Source organism: Geotrypetes seraphini, chromosome 7 (genome assembly GCF_902459505.1).
Source record: "Geotrypetes seraphini chromosome 7, aGeoSer1.1, whole genome shotgun sequence".
Classification (NCBI taxonomy): domain Eukaryota; kingdom Metazoa; phylum Chordata; class Amphibia; order Gymnophiona; family Dermophiidae; genus Geotrypetes; species Geotrypetes seraphini.
In genome coordinates, this window is record NC_047090.1 from 188,939,307 (window position 1) to 188,951,378 (window position 12,072).

Below are 12,072 nucleotides of genomic sequence, written 5' to 3' on the forward strand. Positions count from 1 at the left end.
GAGTCGATGGCACCTAATACACACTAACTTGTTTGCTCACCCATAGTTTGATCTGCATAATTTTTGGCTGTGAATGATATAAGAATTTAGGCTTGGATCCCATGGCATCGAAATAATGATCAAGCAACTTGGCTGAGTTCAACTAAAAAGTGACCAGAGGAGCACAAACAAGCAGTATGGCGATGGCCATGTGTTCTGAATCTACATCTGGACTGCTTAACTCAGAGTCCCCAACTGCAGACACAGCTTTATAGATTACTCCAATTGATTACTTATAGTGAGTTACGGGCTAGGATATTGGAAATAAAAGATGATCTTAAGGCAGTGAGGGATGATTTCACGGCCTTGCCTGCAGACCTCTGTGGAGCAATCTTTGAGTTTAGTCATAAAGTTTCTGATATGGATTCGCTATAATTGGCAACACCCCTTTGCCCTAATATTTTATAAGATATTTTATATCAAATCAGATCTAAAGATGAGGGTATATTGCTTTTTCCTTCACTGGAGTCAGATCAATCTTCTGCTCCCTCGAAAAAAATCCTCAGTGCTGTCTCAGAAGTCATGGCAATGGCCGTCTATTGGCAAAAAATGGCTTCAATGGCAACATTCACAGTCAAGCCTGCCTGATAGGTCTTATTATTAAGTTGTGCTTTCTTCATCTTATTTTTGACTAAGTTTGGGATATTCCCAGCATAGGCACTATTGAACTATGGATAGGGGGTTTGGGGGGTTTCTCTTGCTGTGGAATCTTGCTCTAATGGACCTGGATTTGATGGCATTTCACCTCCTCAGATGTAAATTGATGTATAGCTGCCATATGGTCAGGATGGGGGTGTTAGGAGGGGGGCTTCCTCCAACCCTAGTATGGATCCTGCTATGGATTTATACTCCATTCAGTGTGGAAAGGGAGGGGGATTATTTTTTGGGAAGGTCTGGGGATATTTGGTAAGAAAGTGAGGATATGTGGAATGAAAAAGGTTTCCATGTGCAAATGGATAGGTGATATGCGGTATGACTTATTTTATATATTATGACAGTTAGATTTGCTTTTTGCAATGTTCAAGGCCTGAATATACCAACTAAGAGGCAACAATTCTTTAAGGAAGTACTTTGCTTAAAGGCCTCTGTCATCTTTGTTCAAGAAACTCATCTTCTCCCCAGACATGATTATTTGTTGTGATATAAAAAATTTCTCTCAGTTTATCTGGCCTCGAATAAATTGCAAACACAGACAAAGGGTCTGGGGATTTTGTTTGCTGATTCATTATTGGTATCTGTTAAAAAACATAATTTGTGATAAAGAAGGGAGGTATTTACTGCTGAAAGTACACTTTGGTCCAATGGGCTATACTTTACGGATCAAGGTGCTTTGATTGGGCAACTAGATGATTTATTGCAAAAATATGTTGAAGGTAGGTTTCTGCTAGGAGGCAATTTTAACCTGGCACTTGACCCCCCTTGTTAGACGATACTGCTAATAACATACACTATGCACAAGGGGATAGAGAACAACTGAGATCATTTCTCAATCACTGAGGTCTTTCATATCTTTGGAGAAAGGTTTGCCTCAAGAAGCAGTATTATACCTATTATTCACATGAATGTGATTTCCATTCCTGAATCAGTATGCTGGCAAGTGGAAGGCAGCACCATACACGCTCGCAGATCAAGCACCCCTGGAACTACTGGTGCAATGGACCAGGGAAGTAAGGAGTAGGTCTCCATGGAGGTTTGAAGATTTCATATTGCTAGAACATAAACATATAGAACAATTGGGCAAGGATATTAAAGAATATTTAGCCTTTAATGACACTCCCAAGACAAGGAGATAAAAACGATAAAGAAGCAAAATTATTGTCTTTCAGGCCTTTTTATATAAAAATAAGGCATCCCAAGAGAACAATCTGCATCAGGAGCTTCAGATTTTAGAACAAAATCTAAAGGGGGGGGGGGGCTAATAAAGACCAAGTGGTTAGATTTCATAATGCTTTGAGGGATTTGGAATTGACTACCATTGCTGAATCTCTTCAGAACGTTTGCCAAGAATATTTAGAGTTTAATAATATGGCTAGTTGATTATTTGCAAATAAATTTAAAAAAAAACCCAGACAACTCAAAATGCTATTACTTTCATTAAAAATAGCAGGGAAGATTCCTGTGTGATATTGGATGTCATCTGTGAGGCCTTTGTAAATTAATATAGTGATTTATATAATTTCAAGTTCACATTTTAAGTTTTTATTAAAATTTGATAAAATCACTTATCATGGTTTCTAAGCGAGTTACAATAAAAGATTTGGGGTTAAAATATTAATAATAATTTACAATACAAATGACGATACTAAATTTGGACAAATGACTAACGGGAAATGCAAAGGTGGAGGGTAAGAAATAGAATTGTAAAGGAAAAGAAGAAGATTTACAGGAAGAACAAAAGGGCTGGGGCAAAGAGTGTTTCCTTGATAGTTGACAAACAGAGTCTAGGATTTGAAGGATACTGTAAATGCTTTATTAAACAGATGACTTTTATGTAAACCCTTAAAACAGTTGAGACTTTTTTCATTTCTTAGATTGGTGGGAAGTGAATTCTAGTATTGCGGAGCAATGACAGAGAAGATATCCTGATGTTTGGTACTAATTATTTTTAATGATGGAATGCTCAATAGTCCAAGATCAGCAGATCTAAGCGTTTGAGATAGTTCGTAAGGAATAAGTAGTTTCTCGATGAATTGAGGAGTCTTTGTTATTAAAGTTTTAAATGTTAATAGCAAAATTTTATAGAAAATTCTGTATTTTATCGGGAGCCAGTGAGCCTTTTTCAGAATGTGTAATGATTTTAATGGCTGCATTTTGTATTATTTGTAATTGCCTGATTTCTTTTAGAGCATCAACCTGGGCTGGTTCTGAAGGAAGTCAAGATAGATGCTTATTTGTCTGGACCATTACTGGGGGTGAGGCTGCTCAGCTATTTCAACCTATTTCAATTGAGAAAACCTTATTGGCTATAAAGGCCCTGCCCCTGGGTAAATCACCAGAACTGGACAGATTCACAAATAAATTCTATAAAAGCTTTAAGTCCCTGTTAGCACCAATTCTGACCTGGGCTTTTAATACGATAGATGACGGGTTGCCATTACCATACTGTTGGGGGTTGGCAGCAGTTACTTTGCTCCATAAATCTGGAAAGAACCCTGAGGAATGTGGATCCTATAAATATTAAATATGAATTATACATTTTCCATGAAACTTTTGGCCAATTGTTTACAAGTAGTTATGCCCAGAGTGACAGTTCATACAGCAGAGGCAAACATTTGATACCATTAAAAAACTTCTTCATTAGATCTGGTATAAGCAGTAGGACCGACAAAAGCGTTCAACAGAATGAATTGGTCTTTCTTGAGTATTAGATAAGATGGGGATGGAGATGGGGGGGGGGAGACCACTATGTGGATTAAGTCAGCTATGTTTCCCTTTGCTATTTTGAAGGTGAATGGTGTTTATATGGGTCCTTTGGAACAGGGATGGGGAATGCATCAGGGTTGTGCGTTATCTATTGAGCCAAATTCGTTCACATACAGGGATTATGGGTATCCACTTAGGCAAGGAACAGCATAAAAATCTTACTGTTTGCTGATGACGTATTGTTGCTGTTGCAAGAAGCAGAGACTTCTCTTAGCAATGTAATTCAGGTATTGCAAGGTTATGGGTGATTTTCTGGTCTTAATATAAACATGTTTAAGTCAGAAATACTCAGTGTGAACCTTGCACAATCAGTAGTTTTTTCTCTGCAATCACTCTTTCTCTTTTGATGGGCAGAACACTATATTAGATATTTTGGGGTAAATCTCTCCACTGACCCTGCCCAGTTATACGCAGCCAACTACCCTTTCTTGCTGACCAATTTGTTTGATGATCTGGGGGACAATCTTCAAAACTTTAACATGGTTGTTAAACCGGTTCCAGCCAGTTTAGCGTTCATTTATTTTAGCAGTGGATTATCAAAACGGCTTCCTAGCAGTCTCTGATTCTACCATGCAAATATTTTACAACAAGGTCATTAATATTTAAACAAGCACTCTGGACGATTCTCTATTATCTCCAGGTGATTCCCTAACCTTGCAGTCCTGAACAGACAAATCAATCACTATATAAAAAAAATAAAAGCATTTCCCCTACCGTTGTTGTCTCTCCCCCTCCATGTGCCTTGCCTTCTGGCCTGCCCTCCGGTGTTATCTTTGGGCCAGTCCATGGTGCGATCAATGCAGCGTCTTCGGGCCAGCTCCCTGAGTGCTGCATTGCACAAAGCTGTGGGCAGCATCCCACACCTCATCTGGAAGCCTTCCCTCTGATGTTGCGACATCAGAGAGAAGGCTTCCGGTTCAGGTGCAGAATGCGGGTAAGAGCCTTGTCCCATGGCTTTGTGCATTGCAGCACTCAGAGAGCTGGCCCGAAGACGCCGCGTTGATCGCACCGTGGACCGGTGGCTGAAAAACGCTGTCTTGGGCCCTGTGGACCGTCAGAAAATTTCTGCAGACCGACACCGGTCCACGGACTGGCGGTTGAAGAACACTGGTCTACAATGAAACGCAGATACTTTTCCTGGGCACTAACCCCCAAGGTAGACCCTAGTATTTGGTAACTGTGATTCGGGTTATTTTTCCCAATGTGCATCACTTTGCATTTGTCCACATTAAATTTCATCTGCCATTTGGATGTCCAGTCTTCCAATTTCCTAAGGCCTGCAATTTTTCACAATCTGCATGCATTTTAACAACTTTGAACAGTTTAGTGTCATCTGCAAATTTAATCAACTCACTCACCAATTTCAAGATCATTTATAAATAAGTTAAATAGCACTGGTCCCAGTACAGATCCCTGAGGCATTCCACTATTTACTCTCCTCCATTGAGAAAAATGGCCATTTAACCCTACCCTCTGCTTTCTATCCGATAACCAATTCCTAATCCACAACTGAACTTTGCCACCTATCCCATGACACTTTAATTTTCTCAGGAGCCTCTCGTGAGGAACTTTATCAAAAAGCTTTCTGAAAATCTAGATACACTATATCAACCGTCTCACCTTTATCCACATGTTTATTCACACCTTCAAAGAAGTCAAGCAAATTGGTGAGGCAAGATCTCCCTTGGCTGAACCCATGCTTACTCTTTCTCATTATATCATGTTTGTGTATGTGTTCCACAATTTTATTTTTTACAATTGTTTCTACCATTTTGCCCGGCATCAAAGTGAGGCTTACCGGTCTGTAATTTCCCGGATCTCCTCTGGAGCCCTTTTTTTTAAAATCGCCATAACATTGCCCACACTCCAATCTTCAGGTACTACAGATGATTTTAGCGACAGGTTACAGATCACTAACAGCAGGTCAGCAATTTCATGTTTGAGTTCTTTTAGTACCCTGGGATGTATACCATCCGGTCCTGGTGATTTATCACTTTTTAACTTGTCGATTTGGCTCAGTACATCTTCCAGATTCACAGAAATTTCTTTCAGTTCCTCCGCATCATCACCCTTGAAAACCATTTCTGGTTCAGGTAGATCTCTTACATCTTCCTCCGTAAAGACCGAAGCAAAGAATTCATTCAGTCTTTCCGCTATGGCCTTATCCTCCCTGAGTGTCCCTTTCGCTCCTTGATCTTCCAACGGTCCCACAGATTCCCTCACAGGTTTTCTGCTTCTGATGTGCCTAAAAAAATTGCTATGAGTTTTTGTCTCTTTTGCAAGTTTCTCTTCATATTCTTTCTTAGTTGTCTTTAACAATGCTCTGCAGCTAACTTGCCAGTGCATGTGTTTCTTCTTATTTTCTTCATTCGGATCCTTTTTCCATTCTTTAAAGGATGTTTTTTTTGGCTCTAATAGCCTCTTTGACTTCACCTTTTAACCATGCAGGCTCTCGTTTCCTCTTCTTTCCACCTTTGCTGATACATGGAATACATCTGGTCTGGGCTTCCATGACGGTATTTTTAAATAACATCCACTCCTGGTTTATAGTACTAACCTTTGCAAATGATCCTTTTAGCTTCTTTTTAACCTTTTCCTCATTTTATCATAGTTGCCCTTTCGAAAATTAAACACCCCTACAGTAGATTTCTTTTGCGATGTTACTCTCAGTATCAGCTCAGATTTGATCATGTTATGATCACTGTTTCCCAGTGGACCAAACACAGTTTATACAATAAACATTGAAAAATAAATAAATAAAATCATTTTTTATAACAAGGTACTCAAATCACAAAGCCGATACAAAAGCCTAAAAGCACTCTGGCCTAGATTCTCAGGCCAGCGCAAATATCGGTGGCCACCTTAAAAGTGGCTGCCGATTAAGTGTCAATCATGCATTGGTGCCAGATTCAGAACTGTGCTGATGCGAAAGATTCGTGCCAGAAATGTAGGTCAGGGTTCTCCAGGCTTCCATTTCTGGCACCCATCTTCATGTGAATCGCGCCTACATAGGCACTTTAGGCCGCCGAATGCCACTTCTGGTGTTGGCCAAGCCTACTTTGGCATTCAGCGGCCTAAAGTGTTTATGTAGATGCAATTCTGGTGCCGGTATGCGCCAAGAAAATTGGTGCCGGTTTGAGAATCCAGGTCTCTGTAACTATGGCATTTTTCAAAGGGATGATACACGTACCTCCTCCTTGAAAATCGGATGCAAGATTCACGGGCACCTAAGCAAACAGTTTGAAAATGTTCCTGTATTAGAATGTGATAACTTCATTGCAAACACAAGGACAAGTTCAGAAGTGGTAACCAGGATTAGAAAAACAAGGTCTTCAGCAATGTAATACAAGCCTCGTGAAAATTCATGAACATTCGTTGTGAAAATCCTGAAAAATCAGCCCTGGCTTTGACTTGATGACTGCACCCCTACTTTACCCACCTTTAGAAAGTGGAAATTCTGCAGCATGCCTGCCACTGCCTCACAATTCTTCCCCTCATTGAGAAAGTCCAGCTCCAGAGGAAGGTTCTTCTTGGCTTCTTCTACCAGCCACATGAATTCAAAGTCAGGGAAAATGTACTTGACAACTTTCAAAAGAACCTAGAGAGTAAAGAAACGAAAACTTCACACACTGAGCCACAGGCCCAGTTACGCCTGACCTGATCAGAGCCAGGAGGAAAGGCTGCCAAAGGAAGACCACACATTCTGAAGTCCTAGCACCCTGCTTCTTTTCCTTAAGGACATGAATGCAAGATGCAGGTAACATACTGCTAACCACAGCTTTATTTAATAATTCAATATAAAGCAATCTAACACACAAATGTTTCCCACACAAACAAAATGTCATTCCCTACAGATGTAATGATTCCTCTGCCTTTTGTCCCCTCACCCCCAAAATCATAGCTTTAGCATTAATTTCTTTTTCAGGACGTGTTTGGAGATGAAAAGATAACAGAATTTAAGAATGCATGGGATAAGCACTGGGGATTCCAATATAGAAAGAGGAAGGAATCAAAATTACTTAGCCACATGTAAGTAGTAAGTCCAATAGTTGGGAAGTAAGACTAATGACAGACAGACTCTATGGTCTGTGTCCTGATTATAGCTAGACAGATCTAGTTGGGTTGAAGCGGGCTTTGACAGCAATTAGAGCAGCTGAAAATGAAGCCAGTGTCAGGCAGACTTCAATGGTTTGTGCCCTGAAAATAGCAAGGACAGATCCATATCAAGTATCCATCTTCTATCATATTATAATTTCTGAGTTTATATGGTTGGAAAGACTGGATGAACCACACAGCACTGTTACTTACCAACAGGTGTTATCCGGAGACAGCAGGTAAATATTCTCAAATATGAGTGACAACATCTACGGAGCCTGGTACGGACAGTATGAAAGTGAACTATCACTATAAGTTTTAAGAAACTTTGCAATTGCCCGCACCACGCATGCGCAAGTGCCTTCACGCCCAACGCCCACTCACGGTATCTCAGTTTTTCATTTTCCACAGAGCGAAAAAGTTGTTTTTGGACTGACTCTGACAGTCAGCGTTGCCTTCTGGCTTTTGCATATTATCTTCTTGTTTTATCTTATTTAATTTATTTGCGTTTCATTACTTTTATTTTCCAAAAAATAAAGAAAGAACAACTTTTATTTTGTTCTGAGTTTCTAGGCTTCGGCCTTTCAGTTGTTTCTTTTTTTCTTTTCCTCAGCTAGTTTTGCATCCTTCAGACATTGAGTTTAATTTCGCTGAAGAGATTTTCCCCATGTCCAAGACTGCGATGGGGTTTAAAAAGTGCTGCAGGTGTCAGCGGCCCATTTCAATCACCGTTCCTCATAATTGGTGTATCCAATGTTTAGGTCCTGACCACCGAATAGAGTCTTGTATTAAGTGTTCCACACTGAAAAAGCACTCCATTAAGGCCCGTCAGATTCAGCAGGAGAAGCTGTTTGGCTCTAGCATGGACACCATGGAGCCATTGACAATACCTCCTGCATCAACATCAGGAAGTCTCTCTTCATCAAAGAAGTCACATACTAAGGATTCTATTTCCCAACAAGTGTTGAAGGTCTCTACGGCATTGAGTCTCTCGTTGCAGGCCGCTCATCGACACCACCGTTCTACATTGCAGGATGTCTCCCCCTCTAGGTATGCAGCCTCGTCGAGGTCACCCTTTCCGAGACATCCTGCTGCACCCAAGGTACCACTAGTGAACTTTCAGTACCAGTGCATGTTGCTCCGCAGCGGTCGCTAGCCTCAACAGCATCAAGTTCCTTGATGTGGGCCATAAGACGGTGTCATTGTTCTGTGGATCCTCCAGTTGTCTCTCCTATACGGTGTGCATCTCCTTTAAAGTCACCCATACCGAGACAATCTGTGACACCAATGGTACTGGTACAGTCCTTCCAGTAGAAGCTCGATGACTTCTTCCATAGGGAGATTGCCACTGTTTTAAAATCACATTATATGTGTCTTCTGCAATCAACTCCCTCGGTACTGGGCCCTTTGGAACATAACATCTCGAGACCGAGGTACCGCTACTACTGATCCATTGCAACATCAAGGATCGCTTCTGAGGTGTCACTCCTTTTTCTCCCGGCGCCGATATCCCTCCAGGCATGATATCTCTACCACTTCTACGTCGTCTCAACGTTCGCCTTCAAGGCATTAATTAGCTATGGCACATCATATGACCTCTTCTTCACTGGATCGTTCCAAATCAAAAGGATCATCTGTTTTGAAGCAAAAGAGGGATCTTCATCAGCACACTTCGGACTCCTCATTGGACCAGTACCAGAAGAGTCGCAGGGCTTCTTGTAAACATCCTTTTCAAGGGGGTTTTTCTGATTCCACTTACTCACAGTATGGGGTTTCTTTTTCTGAAGCTGAATCTTTTGACCTTACACTTTTCACCAACAGTTTGTCATCTGATGGACTTGCATTTACTATTTATATTAATCAACTCTGCAAAGACTTATCAGTTACAATGGATGCTGATGTATCATCTTCTGATTTCTGGATATTTTACATTTTCAAGAATCTCCTGTCCTCAGGAATTCTGTCAGTTACCAGTTCACGACCTGTTTAAACAGATCCTATTCAAGAATTTGGTAACCATGGCAGATGGAAGCCACCGCAGCATAAAGGCACAAACCAAACAAAAAGTACCACGTGGTAGTACATCAAACTTTCTGAACGTCTGCCACGTATACACTCTCTTTATAGGAGGGATGCGAGTACTTCTCATAATTAGTTTCACTTTCATCATGAAGGTTTGCTCTGCACAGGATCCTTCGTCCTAAGTAAGTTCACCTGGGTTTTTGTCTATTCTATAATCAATTTAAAATTATTCTTCTGAAAAGTGTCACCTGTTTCCTTTGGGTTTTTAAAAAAATTTTACTCTTTTTGTTTGGTTTGTGCCTTTATGCTCCAGCGGCTTCCATCTTCCATGGTTATGGTGCGTCAGCATCGGCGGTCTCAGTCATAATTAATCAATTAGTTATCACATCCTCTTGTTCAGTTTTTTATCATTTTGGTTTTTAACACCCTGTCGGGTCTTTCACTGTCACAATTGGCACTGTTTCATAGTATAATTATGCACTGATGGATGTTTCATTTTCAAAGCCAAGAGATAGAAAAAGAGGAGGTGGTTTGTTGTTTCTCGTTAAGAAAGATTTAAGTTTTGTTACCGCAGAAGTGCTTTCTCAGGGTGGTTTGGAATGTCTGCCTATTTCATCTACTCATCTTGATTTTTTGCAATGTTATTGTCCGCCAGGAGTACTGTTGCAGGATATGTCAATATTATTTCAGATGTTGATTGAAAATAAAATTGATTGCAATCACACGGGAGACTTCAAAATACATGTGGACCGTAGCAATATTGAGATGGGGCCAACAATTTTTTTGCAAATGCTTGACAAGCTTGGTTGTTTTCAAATTGTGGGTATGGCGACTCACAGTGCCGATCATACGCTGGATTTCTGTTTTGTAGGTGGACAGCTAAATGGGCAAGTAAACATCTTTGGGTGTGTGATCTCATGGTCAAACCTTCTGGTGAATTTCTGGATAAGCCCGCTGATTGCTCAGGCACATTCTTATCCTCTATTTAGGAAACTATTAAAAACTCATTTATTTGATAAACAAGAATGTTGATTTTTACTATAAGTTTTTAAAAGTTTTTTTATCAGGTAGTGTTTGTAACCTTTTCCCCCTAACTAGGTTGTATTTAATTGAGATATCAATAGCTGTATGTTTGAAATCGATTTTTAACCATGTGCATTGAACTGTATATGTAATTGTATTTATTAATTGATATGTTTTTTAATTATACTGTTGTGAACTGCCTAGAACTACTGGCAGTATACAAGAAAATAAATTATTATTATTTTTATTATTTCAGTTTCCATGCAATGATATTATTAGGACAAAGAAAGGAGTGGTGCCATTTAGTGTGAAGGAAGAGGCAGATCTGGGGGAACTGAAAGCCAAGTGGGTGCCACTATTAGATGGAATCTCTCAGCTGGGGGTTGGGGAGGCCACTGATCATTGGTATTCCTCTTTATCTTCAGAGTTAGAGGAAGTTGCACCCATGAAGGTTAGCTCAAATCAGTGTACACGAGTAGCACCTTGGTTTTCCGATACGATCAGAATTTCTAAGCATGAATTGCGGCAAACTGAGAGAAAATGGCATAAGAAGCCAGATGTTATGACTTTGAATGCATATCAGGAACATCTGAGGAAGTATAAGTCTTTAACTTTAGTTGCTAAAAAGGATTATTTTAACCGTAAAATTACGCTTGCGGCTAGTTAATCTCGTGAATTATTTAAGTTTGTGAAGAAACTAACTGTCATCTCGGGACGTGAAATAGAGTATGCCTTTTCAAGTCATCAGTTTTTACAGCACTTAGTTTATTGATGTACCCTTACCATCTATAGACTTCAATCAGGAGCAGGTGTGGGTTAAGTTTGACACGGTATCAAGGGAAGTTGTGAAATTATTCTTTGTCTCAATAAAACAACCTGCTTCTTGGACCCGTGCCCTTTTGGGGTGCTTGCACCTTTGCTTTTATAGATTGTGACTAAATCTTTAGGCGCAGGTTGTGTTCTGCTGAGTCTGAAGACAGCTGTAGTTCACCTGTTGTTAAAATGTCGAAAGGATAGAATGGAATTAGATCATTTCTTCCTTAAATTTTGTGGCTTACCTAGGGCCGATATTGATATTTTAAAATGCTATAGCTTACTGGCTTATTTTGCTGCATCTTCTCTTTGCTTGGCTGTATTTTATTTGTGACATTTTGATTTGCTTGCCTTGTGCCTATAAACATAATAGCTTGCATTATTTGTTCACAGCTGTTCACTGCCTTTCACGTCTTTAATTCCTCTTATAATTGTAATGATTTTAACATACATATATATGTTTTTAATATTTGCATCCATAGTTTAAAACCTAGTCAGTTTATATGTTTCATCTTTTTCTGTATTTTAAATTATGCACGTTTGATGATGTTCTGTTCCTTTTTTACACATGTTTTCAGTATTTATATGCTTTTATTCACATGCTTTTTGAATATGATTGTTGTTATATACACATTGACGGAGCTGGCTACTTCAGGA

The 12,072-nt window shown here is 39.8% G+C and overlaps 1 protein-coding gene across 14 annotated transcripts in view; it reads right to left on the reverse strand.

The window, feature by feature from the left end:
- Positions 1–12,072, reverse strand: part of ADCK1 (aarF domain containing kinase 1) — a 296,483-nt gene that overhangs the window by 185,515 nt on the left and 98,896 nt on the right. For all 14 annotated transcript variants that reach the window (XM_033952756.1, XM_033952759.1, XM_033952768.1 and 11 more), the window contains one exon: positions 6,902–7,060. In XM_033952756.1, the coding sequence (XP_033808647.1) occupies positions 6,902–7,060 (159 nt within the window). The remainder of the gene's footprint in view (positions 1–6,901; positions 7,061–12,072) is intronic.